The following is a 16,380-nucleotide window of genomic DNA, read 5'->3' as shown; positions in this document are numbered from 1 at the left end:
CCAAAACAAACATGCTTATTACACTAATAAGTAATTTAATATAGTTTAATATATATATATTATATTAATTAATGATTTCAGTTTATTTTAAAAACATAAGATAGATTATTAATAACATATATATATAATTAAAATTAAAAAAAATGCTTGATAATGAAAATTACCATTTTCAGTAACTAAGTTGCCTAATTGAAAATAATAGTCCAATTAGTGTTTATGGTCTTACACAGATAGTCATTTACATTTTTGTGTTCCTAGTGTAAGTGGGATGGGGGGTTACAATGTGTAAGAATCAGGCGGCTCGGTGCCAGAGCCGGAGTCTTCCATAGAAAAAAAAACAACGAGAGGGAGAAGGAGACAAAGAAGCCGAGAGGGAGAAGAGAGCAGGGGAGAAGAAAAAAACTTCAGGAGGAAGAGATGCATCCCGACAATTTCAAGTGGATGACAACCCCCCCCCCCCCCCCCCCCCCCCCCCCCCCCCTCCTAAGTGGGAACTTGGGGTCACAATAAGCCTAAACAAGTTGTCATTTAGGTTAATGAAAACTTATGATGTTATGTTTGACAAAATTGGAGGAAAAATAAACTTAGTCGGCAGGGTTCAACAAAACTTTTTCTTTATTTAAAAAACAAGTAATCAAACAACAAAACTTAAGAGGGATTGGTGATAATGACAAGTAAACAATGACCTCTTTAGTTAGACAATCACTCATACAATTAACAAATATGAGACTACTTAATTATAACAAGACAAGATAAGTCACTAATCTCATAAAAATATTCCGTTTTCTCCGAGGTTGCTGCACCAACTTATAACTGATTTAAATCACCTAAAAAGAAGTAAACTCTTCAACCAAAATTAGATTACATTTGAAACCTCTTTTAACCACCACAATTACAACAATAAAGTGAAAATGGTACATGCTTAAGCCACAAAGCAAAACAAAAACCTTAGGCATGGAGGTTGGCAATGTATCTAAAGTGCTTCTAATCATTCCACATAGAGATATCACCAAACTCAAATCCTCAATCTGCCAAGCCTAGAGAGAGTACTAAAGTGCTTCTATTTGAAGATCAAATCTTGACATAGAATTGGACCTGACCCAATGAGAGAGGTCGCAGTGAATCAAAATGTGGTGGAGAGTCACATAGGACACCACAAACAGTGAACAAGAGTATTTTGCTTTACTCCACACTACCTGTTAGTGTATACTGTTATTTCCCAACTTATATGGACGGAAAAAGAAGATGGCAGAAGCCACACAATTAGTGCAACGGCTGACTAAATATTTTGCAGCAAGCCCCACAGAAAAACAGGGCTTAGTGCAGCTTGTTTTACAATTATCACCAGATCATACCTGGTTAAATTACAAAAAATGTTCAAGTGCAGATACAACTAATTGACTGAAGCAAATTATTACACAAAATTGCTGCCTGCTAAAGAATCCAATCCTAGAAACTGAAAGGAACATTGAACCCCAACTCATCAAAATTGAATTCATTCCAGCCAAAAACCACAGCCGCCTATTTTCACCCCCTTACTAATTGTATAAATATACTACTTTTTATATTTCTACACGAAAAAACAAAGAAGGATATTTGTCAGGATCAGGCAGAAACTTTTTTTGCCTGCTAAAGCGGATTAACTTTTTCAATGCAAAGCACAATCCTGGATGAAAGGGTGTGTTTGGTTTACATACCGATCCCATAGAGGCTTATACCTTCCAATAGCCAACTTCAACCAGGGTTTCATATTTCCGTTGTAGTGCACAACAGCAGCACTCTCTATCAGCCGTTCATCGATGCTGGGATCATAACCTAATCCCAACACATGCCACCTCCGATCAAGTGGCTCAGTGAAACCATGAAACACAAGAAGACCAGGTGGAAGTGTTCCTGATTTCCAAAGCATCCAATCGGAATTTTGTACTTGCCAGTAGTGATACAGTGCTGTGAGATTTGCTTTCTTCCATGCCATGAGATCAAAGACATTCATCCCGAAAGCCCACCCACAGGCTTGCGGATCAAAATTTTCTCCAATAATGGGATTTGAGAAATTGAGGTATTTATAATACCGATGAAATGCCTCAAGACAAGTTTCAACAGCGCCATTGGCATTCCCATGCAGATCCAATGAAAACAGTGGGGTCAGATCCTTCTGAACAACCACATCATCATCCAAGAACACCACCTTCTCTAGGGAGGGATATATTTCAGGGATATAGAACCGCAAGTGATTCAACAAAGAAATATATTTAGGGTTCCTAAACCTCGGCTCAGTGTTCAAATCTGAAGAGTAAGTAAAATAGTAAGTTTGTGTTTTAGCTTCCTGAAGCTGCTTAACCAAGGGAGAGTAAGATGCATTTAGCCAGGTAAACTCTTTGACATTCCGAACCTCTATGGTTGACCCCAAAAAGTCATTCATGAGAAACCAAGCTTGCATGGCCCGATAATTGACCTCATCTGTGACTAAATGGAAGACCAACTGTTTGGGATGATCTGCATTTGATATTGTAGAATTAACCACTGCAGAAGCAGCCAATACATTACCTGAGAAGATGCAGAAATGATAGAGGTTGTTATCCACTAGCCGAGGAGAGTTCAGCTGTTCTTCTGCAAGTTTCTGTATCTCAGCTTCGCTCAGCCAATAAACTGTTAATTTGGTGTTCAGACAGTGTAGAATTTTGGGAATTTCTTCAGCAGCTAATTGACCAAAAGCCACACTTTGGACAGTGGCAGCACTTGCACGTTCTTCCAGGGCTTGGATATGGGTCTTTAGGGTCATTATTATTGTTGCAACATCATAATGTGAGTCTTCAGCCTTATAGATTAGAGAAGATAGTCTTTTAACCAAGGACTCAGCTTCTAGAAGTGTAATGGGAGTCCCTCTCATGGCTGCTTTAGAGAGTAATAGCTGGCTGCTCCGAATATGTGTGCTCAGTTCCCAAGCAAGCTGGAGGTTGTTGTGCTCTTTTGCAATGATTACATAAGCTTTAGCTAGTGTTATTTGTTCACTCAATTGTCGTGCAAAAGATGTGGCACTCATAATTTCTTCTGTGAAGTTTACTTTTGTGTGCGGGACCTCTTTGGTAAACTCATCCTTGTCCTGCAAAAAGGAGATAATTTAATCTTCAAAGGAGTAAAAAATATAGGCATTTTATTGTATTTGACAGTAAACCAGCCAATTATGTACTTGTAACAAGTATAATATGATTGCTAGGAAATTGCAAAGAGCAAATGCAATTGGTACTTGCAACCATGCATTCTAATATTTAGATGCTTTCTCTCTCTCTCTCTCTCTCTCACTCTTCCAATCCAAAAAAAATGGTCAACAGGCCTAATATGAGGTACAAATTCAATGGGACAAAACTAGGGCCAACATAACAAATGTTCTGCTCTGATTCCATGTTAAAGTTGGGTACACAAATTCACATTGACAAGCCAAGATTAGGAGGCATTTTCCCAATTCGTGACCACAGGATGTTTGTTAACTTTAGCATATGTGGATTTATTCCCATTAACACATGCAAGAAAAAGTTGAGATTTTGCAAAATACCAATTTGAGTGAGCCCTTCTTACTCAGTCAAAAAGTATCAGCCAGTGTTATTTGTATCACATCCAACTGAAGCAAAAATAATGTCAACCTTCTTAGTCACCCAATTTTTATCATAGAAAATACGCAAAAAGTTGCAACTCACTGTTCCTTCTACCAATCCCCTGAAATTATGGATACCAGCTGCAGCTGTCCCGTTGCAATACTTACCGTGATCCTAAAGGGTGATAGCTACAATTTTCCTGAAGATTGGACTGCTCCATACCAGCTGATTTCATTCAGAGATCCAAATAGACCTCTCGCGTTAATGCCATCTTTGTATTACAGGTTGACCTTGTGGTGATCACATACATTTAGCACCATTAACTAGTTAACAATTGCTTCCTATAAGATACCCATCCAAGCCAGATTTTGAGCAACCACTGCTAGAAGAAAAACCATATGACCAAGAGGACAAGCAGCAGCGTCATGCAAACATTCCTAGACACAAATTTTCATAAAGAATTAGTGAATTTGTCTTTCTGCCTCTAAAGAGATCAAAAATTTTGTCTTCTTATGTTGATAAGCCTTAAACACCCATACATGTCATATACTTTCATGAAGCTTGAAATTGTGCAACTGAAAAAGTTAAATAACAGTGCACTCAGAAGCAAACTAGCAACCATCATGATTGTATTTCTCAGTTAAGCCCAAAGTTTCTGTCACAAGAAAAAAATGAAGAAGAGAGTCAGCCAAGTCACATAAATCAACAACGCAACAACCTCCTCAGTCTTAATTGTGTCATCCTCACTCATACAAGTTAAAAACTGCACTCCAGTGTCAGCTTTAAGTGTCTTCTATGCAATTTGGGATTCATGATCTCCTGCTCGCTGTACCGATTTGGGGCCTTAGAACATGCTTATTAGTTTTTTATGTATCACAATGACAGAGGTTTTATTAAAGGAACAAAAATTTCAAAGCAGTGAAGCACAAGATAGGAGGAAATAATCCAGGAAAAGAAATAAAAAAAAAAACAGGGAATAGCAAATACAATGCAAGTGCCAATATGCTACTCCTGGGGAAGGGTGTTTTCCTTCAAACAAGCTGTTGTGAGGAAACCCCACCCCTAGCAAGTGTGTTGCCTACACTGTTTGTAGATTTGATAGTATGGTTCCATGAATACACAGGAGATATGTGTTACTCTCCCTGTGTAAAGCAGCTTCAGGAAGCTAAATGTGTCTAGCAAGAGAGAAAGGCGCATGTAGCCAGGTTTTTTGCAGAGCCGGTAAGATCAGCTACCAGCTTAAGAAAGATCCCAATAATTTTACCCCAAAAAATGAATGTGAAATTATTTTTCTCCAAGAAGTTATGCAAGAAACAAAAGAGGGAACTAAAATCTATTATATGATGAAAATAACATCTTGTCTATCCTATATCCATTGTTCCACTTAACAGGATATTTGCTTCAATTAATTGCCTGGATTGGCCAAACCTCTTGTTAAAATACCAGTCCAGGAATCTGGAAAAAATCTTCAAGGACATTGTTGAAAATGGAGAGAAGGTTCACAAAATTGAAAGAAATCAGCCCAAGACGTGTGTTACTGCTCTGATACCATGAAAAATAGGAGATTTAGGGAGAAAATAGAAGAAAAAAGAGGAGAAAAGAAGGCCTGGAAGAAGAGCAGCCTTGATGCCTTGGAGAGAGTGCCAGAAAGGCACACCCTCCTTTCTAATCATGTTTCAAGTGATATTTTATAAAAAGATAAAAATACCCCTCAACACTCAAAATTATTTATCTCCTAAAATACATGCCTAAAATGAATGAAAATTGAACCAGAGATAAAATAAGGCATTGTCTATCTAATAGACATACTACAAGAGAAAAATGTAATGTGTGAAACGACCAAAATACCCCTGACTGGTATTTTAACATCTCTTATGGAACAAGTATATGATGGATCAGATATATAAGGCTCTAGTGATATGCTGATGGCAAGGATGATAATCAGTGACTTGACTCATCTAGCCACTTGAAGTCTGTATGCTATGCTGTGTTTTTCATGTGACATCAAGACGACACACTGAGGGAAAAGGCTTCATGTGATTCATTAACATGTATACAAGGAAATGAGAGAAAGCACACAAATAAGCCAAACCACTTAACGCATGACAAATTTATTTTTTTGGCAACTTATTCTTTTCATTAAAGAAAAACCACACTTCTTACATGACTTAAGAAGACATAATAATACTCGATAAACAAAAACAAGAGAAATTTTACATATCAGATGTTGCAATCTACCCAATATTACTATATGCAGCTACTAGAATTTGCAAGTTAGATGACTTTCAAAGTAGAAGTTAAATGTTTCCTGGAAAAACTCTGATGTTCAATTATTTAAAGTTTGGGAGAAGTTTTAAGTTATCAATCTAGACCAATTTAACCCACGGTCATAGGATTTTGTATAGGCAACAGATGTGAATAGTAATACACTACAACAGCAGGCACCTATGTCCAGGATAAGCTGATAATGCTTGACATGACCAGTTTCAACCTCATCCTAAAGAGAATTCTCAGGCAAGGGAAAGTGATAATAAATGTACCATTATCGATAGAAATTCAGGTTGCTCACATCCCACACAACCACATCCTACTTCTGTGCTGTTCACCTAAAATATAACGTTTGCAGCCTGTGCATAAACATTAAATAACATCTCACCTTAAAGTTCACAGCAAGTTCTCTCTGAATTAAAGGTCCACAAATAACACTACAATTGAAATATCCCCCAGAATTTCCTCCATCTTTTTTTTTTTTTTTTTTTGAATGACAACTCTCATCTATATTTAACAATAAATATTAAGACCCACTATTTCAAAATATATATATATATTAAGACCCATCTCCATAACAAACTTGGCCAGTAATGATATGCAGAATGAGAGAATAAGTCAGCCACAGACAAATGAGTCTGGTAGTTCCAGCTCCTTCCAAGTAAACCTACATACGCATCACAGTCTAACCTCAACTATGTTAAATTGTTGGCCTAAAAAATGACAGCAGATCAGATACATAAGCTATAACAGATTATAACCTAAAACAAGTGGCTCCAAAGAAGTGCCAGATGTTTAGAGCAATAAAAAGTGATATGTGAACACAAAGGACCTTCTCAATCTGTTCTACTGCAGAAAAAATTCACTGTAACTTAAAATTCATATAACAAAGATGAAGGAGACCTAATCTGTCAAAAGATATAAAAAATAATGAAGAGGCTTAGACTGGGTGAATTGATGCATAAACCTCTTAATCTAAAAAGGCTTCTGTCCGGCCCCATTCATGTGAAGAGTGTATCTAGTTGGATAAAGCAACCCACGACAGATCAAGTGGATGTTGAAATAGAACACGGATCTAAAGGAATGCATAAAATCAGGCTTTAACTCAAACATCTACACACTGATGGCAAAGGAAACAGCGGTAATGAGGTAGAGGTCTAGGTAGTTCTCTACACTGCAACAGGTGAATGAAGCCAAATATCCATCACCATGTTATTTGGTGAGTAATGTTGTGTAAGATACTTCTCTTTTCATTTCCTGCATAGAGCTCCTCTGTCACCAAATTCTGATATCATTTTCTATCAATTTCTGGAGCCTGGAGACTTAATTCATTGAAATAAAATATCCAGATTAAACCAATATCTATTTTTACAAATTTTTCCATTTTCTTTTATCTTTACCTTTGTCTCTAATCAGCAGAATTTCCAGATAATAATCCACCAAAGGAAAATTTATCTTATCTTATTTTTTTTTAAAAGATTAGAGATTGCAACATGCCTCCAAGGACGTTGGAGCTTATAAACAATAAAAAATCAGTAAATAACGCCAGATTATATCAAACTCATCTAACTAAATCCTCCAAATAGGATTCATCAATCATTTTCCGAGTGAATTATAGTAACCCAAACTTAAAATTAGTCGCTGCTCGATTTGGAAAAGTTTTAGCACAAAGCAAGCATTGAGATAACGGATCCAACAAATTTCAAGTATCATCACTGAAGCTATCGTTAAAATTTAAAACACATCAAGGCATGCATTTCCAATTGTAAAAAACAGAATCCAGTAACTATGAGCAACAAATGGCCGAAGATAATGTTCTCTCTGTTTTTATCACGGTTCAAGAAAAATATCCCATCGGGCACATCAACAAAAAATAAAATCAGTTAAACACGTAGTTCAGCGGTCATAGCACGGGTGAAGACAGCTTTGGCCAATAGAGAAAAGGCAGTAACAAGTGCGAGTCCAAGTAGAGACGGATCCACCGACATGATCCTGTTCATACCTGGATTAGCTGTTCAAATGCCTCTTGGTGCTGATGATGAAGAACAAACAGACCGAAACCCACGATAAGAAACAATCCCAGAAGAGCCACGATCCAATTCGAAATTCTCCGCCGGGCCGGGCGTCGGAATTCCGCCGCTCGCCGCCGCATCGCTCTCCACGATCCTCTTTAATTCACCATCAAATAAAAAACCCAAATAAACCCATACCTGACACAAGGAAGAAAATGCTTAAAACCCGGCTTTTCTTCACAAGAGGACTAGCTGCAACAGGGCCTCGTACAAGCCGTTTTTTTCACATGAAGCTGAAGAATAAAAGCATGCCCAAGTGGGACACTCCCACAACCAATCTAACAAGCAACCAATCTAACAAGCAAGGACGGATATATTTTGGAAAGAAAGCAAAGATTTGGTGGGAAGATGCGAATTCCAGAGAAAATATCTCTGTATTTTCTAAAACTGGAGAAGGAGGCGGGGTTTATTAATTGAGGAATCTGACTATCAGCTGTGACTCAGTCAGCAAAGCACTCCTCTTGCAATTAATTTCCACACTCAAAAACTGAGAGAGAGAAAACTGGTGGAGTTCTGGGTTGCTTTCGTTGAATCTCGAGTTTGCTTGTGAAAGGCAATGAAGGAGTACGAGACAAAGAGAGAACTGAGAATCCAATAGCAACACCGATGCTCTCAACGAAGTGGGCCCACCCCCTTTCAAGATCTCGGGTCAATCTTTGATAGAATTCGACTGTTTCATTGGTTAACTTTTTGGAATGAACCCTCCTGTGGGCCCACCATTAATTTTCTCTTATTAAAAATTATTATAAATTATCGGTACCTCGAATCTTGAGTGTGCATATCACCATATACATAATTCTTATTATTATTATTATTATTATTATTATAAATAAGATATTATGATTATTATTATTATATTATAAAAATATTTAGATGGTCCAAGCCAGAGTAATTCTTCTTAATGTCCCATAGGAAGGCCACACTTATTCATGGCTCATTACAACTTTTGGAGTCTATCATTTGTTTAAATAAATAATTTTATTAAATTGATTAAATATTTTTATATTAAAGTCTAATTATATAGATATATATATATATATCAATTTACGATAAATTATTCAATCGAACGTGGTATGTTTGAGTCATGCATAAGTTAAACATGTTTCAACTCAAACAAAGCGATAGAAAAATAGGACTCCCGATTCTCAGTATCATAGGTCGGGTCATATAGGAACGATTAGGGGTGGCTTCAAACCGCTAGACTCCTTCCCCACCCACCCCCCTCCTATTCAAAGACGATTTCGCACGTGCGAGATCATAAGAAAGTGAAAAAAAAAAAAACTCTTTCTTAAACTCCGGCTGTCCCTTCCTCGTGGCTCTTGAAGAAATTGAAAAGATATTTTAATAGAAATACATTTCTAAGGACTATTAGTGTTTTTTTCAAAAAATATTGAAAATATGTTTTTAGTAGAAATACGTTTTTAGGGATTATTACTGCATCATGTTTTTTGGAATCATTTTCTAATTGAAAATTCTTATTAAAAAAATCATATAATTTTCTAAGTAAGATTTTCTTGCCAATATGGGTTAGAAAACCCTATAGAAATTTTTTGAATATGTATTTGATAGTTGATATTGCAATACTTTTAGCATGACGCAATTTTCATAGCAATTTTGTGTTTGATATTTTATTTGATTAAAAATTTATCAATAAGTATAGTAATATGATATATTGATTATTAATTTTTATTTGTTTTCCTAGAAGAGGCAATAAGAGATCCATTTAACTTTCCTAAAAAAATTTTAAAATATTTTTTGTAATTTTCTAGTAAGTCACTAATAGTAATAGGATTTTATTTAAAGGACTTTTTGGAAATATGTAACATTGGAAAACATTTTTAGTCATTCCTAGAATATAAATTTTCAACCAGTGGCACTAAGGAGGTCATAGTAAATTTATGGGGAGATTCAAAAATTATAAAATAAACTAAACAATATTTGGGGTAAAAAAGATTAATATTGGTGCGTTCTAATTCATTATCAAGATTCAATCCTAAACCTCCCTATCATTTTTTTTTTAAATGTATGCATAATTTTATATATAATTTATTTAACATACATTTGATCTAGAGTATTAAATGTAGGTTAAGCTCGAACTCGAACTCGGTTAAAATTATTAGGCTCAGGCTCGATTACAATTTTAGGTTTGAGGTTAGGGTCGGCTCGAGCTCGAGTTCGAAATATTTAAATCAAGCTTAACTCGAACATAAGAAGGTTTGGACTCAACTGGATTTGATGCCACCCTTATGCCCAATTTTAAGTAGAGGTCATGCCTAATTTTATGTAAAATGTATGCCCAATTTTATGTAAAATTTATTTGACATATATTTTTTGAAAAATTTTAAATGTATGTTGGAGCTCGAACTCTATATTTTTGAAAAGTTTAAATGAATGTTGAAGCTCAAGTTCGATAACAATTTTAGGCTCGAACTCGAGTTTAAAATATTTAAATCAAACTTTGATATTTTTCTTGGAATTTTCTAAATATTTTGGGTTTTTTTTTTTAGATTTTTGGGAAATTTTCTGAAAATTTGAACTTTCTTTGGTATTTCTCTTGGATTTTATAGTATTCTCTGAAAATTTGAACTTTCTTTGGTATTTCTCTTGGATTTTATAGTATTCTCAAGATTTTAGAGTTTTCTAGAATTTTACTCTCTTTTCAGGAATTTACGGAGTATTTCCATAGATTTTCTGAAACAGAAGGAGTTTTCTGTAAAATTGGATTTTGGAAAATGCTTATTGGGAAAAAGATCTCTGAAAGCAGAATTGGAAATCAATTTCTTGAGAGAATGGAAAATTCTTTCCCTCAAATCAATTTCTTAGAAAAATATACGTGAACTTTTTCAGGAGTCCGCGGACCTCTAAAAAGCCAGAAATGAAGAGAAAAGAGGATTTCGAAGCGATGACTGGAACAACAGAGAGTGAGCATTTAGGGAAAGAGAGAGATTGAAAGCCCTCCATGAAGAAGATGACGCTGCGCACTGGGAATTAGGAGAAAGCCGAGGCAGGGAGCTTTGGATTTTACGGAAAAACCAGGGGGGGGGGGGGAAAGATCCAATTTTTCGAGAACAAAAACAGAGGAAGAGATGAAAGTAGAAGTTAAAGGAGGAAGATGCCAGACTTAGACCTGGACAGAGCAACAGCATGGCTTTATGCAAAAAAGAGGTTAACTCCTTCTTCTTTTCCTTCTTTTTCTTCCTCTTCTTCTTCTCTTTCTTCTTTTCTCTCTCCATCTCGAAACCTCTGCTCTGATACAATGTGACGATGGAAATCGGAGTAAGATGGGAAACTGAAAGTGAAAGAGAAGATAAGAGAAAGGATCCATGTGCTCCTATTCGTCCTGTGACACTTTATTTGTAATATCAAGTTATTACTAAAGCAGAAACTACATAAACCATGTATATTTCTTCGAATAGGTTTTCTTTTCCATGTTGCCGATTTAGCTGTTTTGTCTGCATATTCACAATGCACTCTCCATCTGACACAGCACAACCGTGGTTGCTTTGTCTGTATGTCATCTAATTGTACTATCTCAATCTATAACAGCAGAATGTTCTTTATATTCTGTACTTCTGATTGTTATTCTTCGCTTGATTTAATTTGCTGGAGATAATGGAAATTACTTTACTTCTAGGAGACCAGGCATCCGGGAAGGGAGAAAAAACAAAAAGAACAGGAACAGAGCCAGTTATAGAACAGAAAAAGAGCTAGTTATGCGAACTACATAGAACTAGTTGAGATTAACGTTGATTACCCTGGAAATTTAGGCTTCCAACACTATTTGTTTCTGATTTAAGCTAGAACACAATGTCTTATTTTCTTTGAAAATTATCATTGTGTGTTACTTCATGAAACTCTTTCCATTTTGACTAATTCCATGCCCTTTGTATTGTGTTTATGTTTTCTGGTTTACCTTCCTGCAGCATCTCTTAAGTTGTGTGCTACATGAGTATTAATTGTGATTTTCTTTTATATAATATGAGTGTTTGACTAGGCCCAACTCTCATAATTCAGCATGTTATTTGTTCAACTCCAGCCCTACTCTGTTTAGAAATGAACATGTGTGGTCAGGCCTAGCTGTTAGGATCAAGCCCATTTTCTCAATAGTTTACTATCAGTTAATTATTTGAATACGATATGATAAAGTTCTTATCTAGCCAGCTCTGTTTTCTTGTGTTGCATTGTCAGTTTTTGTATATTTTAGATTCTTTGGTTGAGAGAACATACATGCTGAAAAGTTATGCTTTGGAAGAGATTGGATCATGTCATCACATTGCAGCTTAGAAATGTGGTACAATGGTATTGTGCAGGTAGGAAGTTGAGAGATTAAATGCTGAAAAGTTCTGCTTTTGAAGAGCCTGGAAGAATGAACTGACGTTGCAGAATAGAAATGGTGTACTACAGTATCGTGGAGTGAGTTGAACCTCCTGTGTTGAGTTAAACCATGAGCTGTTACTTGCTTTTATCTGCTTTGGATAATGAAAAAACTCTCCAAATTCCTTTCCTTTCCCAAAAAGCCTCACACACATTCCAGTCTAACCCATCCAAGGGTCCCTGGCACTGAAAATGCTAAACCCTGTTTAATTCAATCTTCTGAAAAGCCCCTGGTTCCTCTCCCTACTGTCTCTCTCTGCTCCACTCCTCAAAATCTTCTCACTCAATTTCTCTCAGTCCATCTGAATCTCTCTTTTACCCCTAAACAACTTCTCCATTTTCTTAAAAACAAGCTCCATCATCATCCAAGATTCACACAATTTGACCTCCAAATTTTCCAATGGGCTCAAACTGTTGACTCATTCCGGCATGACCATTCCACCTATGAATGGATGGTGCGAACGCTTGCAGTCACCCATCGATTTAATGATCTTGGTCCTATTCTTGATGTCATTGTTTCAAATCCATGTCCATGTTCAGATGATAGCATCTTCTGTTGCCCTCATTTAGAAACAATCTTCCAATATGCAATTGAGTGTTACTGTCTGGTTGGTAAGTTGGATGAAGCATTGAGTGCATTTTATAAAATGCAGAAATCCATTGATGGAAAACCCAAGGTAACTATTTACAATATACTGATCAATGGTTTTGTTCGACATCAGAAACACAAAAGTGCCATTGAAATGTATGATAATATGAGGAAAGATAAAATTAAAGCAGATGTATGCACTTTCAATATCTTGATTAGTAGTTACTGTCGGAATTCAATGTTGAACTTGGCAATGGATGTTTTTAAAGAGATGCGGAGAACTGAAGGCTGTGATCCAAATGTTGTTACATTTAATACTTTAATTGGTGGGTTTTTTAGAGAAAGGAAGTTCAAAGATGGGATTGGGATTGCATATGAAATGCTTGATTTGGGATGCAGTTTTTCTATTTCTACTTGTGAAATATTACTTGATGGGTTGTGTAGAGAAGGTAAGGTTGTTGAAGCATATGAACTGTTCATTGATTTACTAAAGAAAGAAGCTGTTCCGAGTGGCTTTGATTGTTTTAGTCTTGTTGATGCACTCTGTAGTGATGGGAAGGTGGAGAAGGCATTGGAGGTTTTGGATAAACAATGGGAGAAAGGGCATAACCCGGGTGTTGTTGCTTGTACAACTGTCATAGAAAATTTGAGGAATATGGGGAAGATAGACAATGGAGTTCTATTGACACGGAGGATGCTGAAAGAAGCTATTCTGCCTGATTACGTGACTTTTACTTGTCTTCTTGGAGCTATGTGTGATGTGGGAAGGACAAGAGATGCAAATCAACTGAGGTTGTTGGCTTCCAAGAAAGGTTTAGATCCAGAAGCCATGACGTATCAGATATTGGTCCATGGATTTATGAGAGAAAGGATGAAGAAAGAGGGGGAGTCAATTGTTGAAGAGATGTTGGATGGAGGGTTCCTTCCTGATATTGCAACCTATAATCTCTTGATGGATGGGTTACGTGATTGCAATAAGTTAAGTCATCGCAGAAAAGGTGTTAGGGATGGCTGACAGCATAATGTGGCTGGGTACATGGACATCATATAACCCTGTACCGATTATACTTAATACAAATTTTACATTATAAAACAAATCTTTTCCTCCATTTGCTCTACATAAGAATAGACAGATTACGGTATGGCATGTGAGGAAGGTTTATACTGGCATCCAGCCACTTATTCAACAAAATCCCCCTTTACCTAATCTTGGGATAGTAGATAAATAGTTAACAAGCGACTTGGCTGGTTTTACTGTGATAGATATTTTTTTTGAGAATATATGGAAATTGGGAGTCTGTTGTTGGGTCCAATTATTGATTCTCAAGTTCATGACAATAAGAACATTTGTGCAAAGCAGTAGGAACAAGTATGTCTGGATAAAAGCAGTCAACAGCATGAAACATTTTTATTCTGGTAATTCTCTTTTCTATGAGATTTCATTTGACTGTGAAAGTTGATAGATGGAAAAATAATTGCTATAGTGCTTATCTTTAACAGGAAGAATCTCTGCTTACCTAATTCCTTTCCATATTTAAAATTCATGGAGAATTGTGGATAGGCTCGAAAATTTGCATCATGCTTGGCTGTTTGAGCCTTCAGCTACCATTTATCAACTATCAGACAGTTCTGTCAAGCAGGTGAGTTTCAGTCTTTGTACCACTAGAGTGTTTCTGTTTCTCTTTTCCTTATTTTACTTCTTCCCTGGTGGAAATGTGCTCAAGCTGTGCCTATCTAGAGATTTAATTGTAAAGATATATTACTTGTATTATAATCTTCATTATATGCTCAGCTGATTATTTCTTTTACCAAACTCTTATTTTGTTGGTTTAAAAGCCGTTCCTTGTAATGGCTTCCAGAATTTGATTGCTCCTGATTTTTATTTATTATCTGGGTTTGTGAACGGACGAGACCGTCTTAATTTTACAGATGAAGCAGAATCGATTTGGTTATATGACCTGAGGAAAAAGAGACGTGGGATTCACAGACAGGTGTAAACGATCTCTGTTGCATAGTAAGCAACTTAATTAAGAAAACACACAAAAGGATGACAGGAGTTACACAGAGTGTTCAACCCAAAGAACGGGCGAGTTTCATCCTCTCGCGAAGGTCACGGAAATGACCACGAGGGTCAGCTTCGAATTCACGTCTGGGCATATAACCTACTTCGTGAGGTCTCTTCATCATTTTCTCCTCATCTTTCTTCCCACCATCTTCCGGCGGTTCAAAATCCGGAGATGCAGAAGCTCCCATTATCAGCAACGCGCCCAAAGCTACAAGTCCAACGCCGGCCACAGCTACGAACGCAACTTTCCCGGCCGTCCGCAAAATCTTCTTCATCCGGCTCTCCCCCTCCTCAACTGGGGATGGCGTTGGAGTGTCGGCCTTCTCGGGCGCCAGAGAAATCCAAGTGACGTTCGGGAGCTGCAACCTTTTGTCCCCGTCGGTCATCCCGAACTGACTTTTGGAATCGTCGCGGTAAACCATCTTAGCAGATTCTCCCTCTCAGCAACTGCGCGTAGTTGTCGTCTCGTTGGTGACTAGTGAGTGAGTGAAGCTGCAGATTATCTCTATTAATAAAGCAGAAGGCGTGGTGGACACGTAAAGCAGGGTGAAAGAGACTTCTCACCTGCTCTCGTCCCTGTAGAGCAGTACGGCGGCACTCGAATTTCCTTCGTGACGAAGGCTTTCCTTTCGCGGCCGCTCCTACGATATTTGGAAACTTGAGCAATTAGGGCCCCGCTTGCAATGCTCCCAATGGCAGGAACGAAGGATTCTGGTTTGTCGGCTTCACTGTTCAGTGGTAGGGAGGAAGGGGAAAAACAGGTCATATTAGAAGTAATATTAGAAGTAGATTGTCCATTTCGTCAGAAAATTAGAGGGGGTTTAATTCTAATAAAATAAGTTTAGTGGGAATAATTTCTTAACACTGAATGGACGCCCACTATCAAAAAGCTTAGGGGCAATCTCTCTCTTTTGGAAAGGAGTCTTCAAACTAAAACGAAAAATATTTTGAAATGAATTGGAAATTCTTGTTGAACAATATTTTGTTGTTAAGAAAGCAAGATATCTTTCTTATTATTACAATAATCTTATATAAATTTTGGATGAAGAAGATCTTGTGTTTATTACTCGAGAAAACACTTACAATAAAGACCTATTCGACCGACCAATTCAAAAAGGTTGAATGATTGAAGAAGGGGAACAATTGATAATAGAAAGAATTGCAAAAGGAGGTTGAAAGATTTAATTTGGCGAAGGTAGATCTTCAAAATCGATAAGTGAGTTATCTATGTAATTAAAAACACATGAAAGAAACATTTAAGTATTTTCTTACATTTTTTTAGTTGTAAAAGGGCAAATTATCTCTTACCAAGTTCAACTTTGAAATGTTGAGAACAATTGATTTAAGTTAATTTCACCTCAAATAACACAATTCTCTATTCTTTAGGCTTCTACCACCACTTCCAAAAATCCCTATACT

The 16,380-nt window shown here is 36.7% G+C and overlaps 2 protein-coding genes across 2 annotated transcripts; one reads left to right on the top strand and one right to left on the bottom strand.

Moving 5' to 3' along the window:
• Positions 1 to 1,269: 1,269 nt before the first annotated feature.
• On the bottom strand, positions 1,270 to 8,467 carry LOC137965738 (hexosyltransferase GAUT11-like). The gene is made up of 2 exons (XM_068812070.1): positions 7,864 to 8,467; positions 1,270 to 3,103 (listed from the first exon to the last, which is right to left on the bottom strand). The coding sequence occupies exons 1-2, from the start codon at positions 8,011 to 8,013 to the stop codon at positions 1,649 to 1,651; spliced, it is 1,605 nt and encodes a 534-aa protein (XP_068668171.1). The 5' UTR covers positions 8,014 to 8,467; the 3' UTR covers positions 1,270 to 1,648.
• Positions 8,468 to 10,848: 2,381 nt separating this feature from the next.
• LOC137966080 (pentatricopeptide repeat-containing protein At2g36240-like) lies at positions 10,849 to 15,913 on the top strand. The gene is made up of 4 exons (XM_068812552.1): positions 10,849 to 11,098; positions 12,244 to 14,312; positions 14,397 to 14,536; positions 14,826 to 15,913. Exon 2 carries the CDS (start codon positions 12,412 to 12,414, stop codon positions 13,909 to 13,911), a length of 1,500 nt encoding a protein of 499 aa, XP_068668653.1. The 5' UTR covers positions 10,849 to 11,098; positions 12,244 to 12,411; the 3' UTR covers positions 13,912 to 14,312; positions 14,397 to 14,536; positions 14,826 to 15,913.
• The last annotated feature ends 467 nt before the right edge of the window (positions 15,914 to 16,380 follow it).

The sequence above is a fragment of the Aristolochia californica genome, unplaced genomic scaffold (assembly GCF_029961685.1).
Source record: "Aristolochia californica isolate CCGP_79_NKW_82.1479 unplaced genomic scaffold, dmAriCali1.0.hap1 SCAF_5, whole genome shotgun sequence".
Lineage (NCBI taxonomy): Eukaryota > Viridiplantae > Streptophyta > Magnoliopsida > Piperales > Aristolochiaceae > Aristolochia > Aristolochia californica.
The sequence above is the reverse complement of the archived record's forward strand: the minus strand, read 5'-3'. Positions and strand labels throughout refer to the sequence as shown.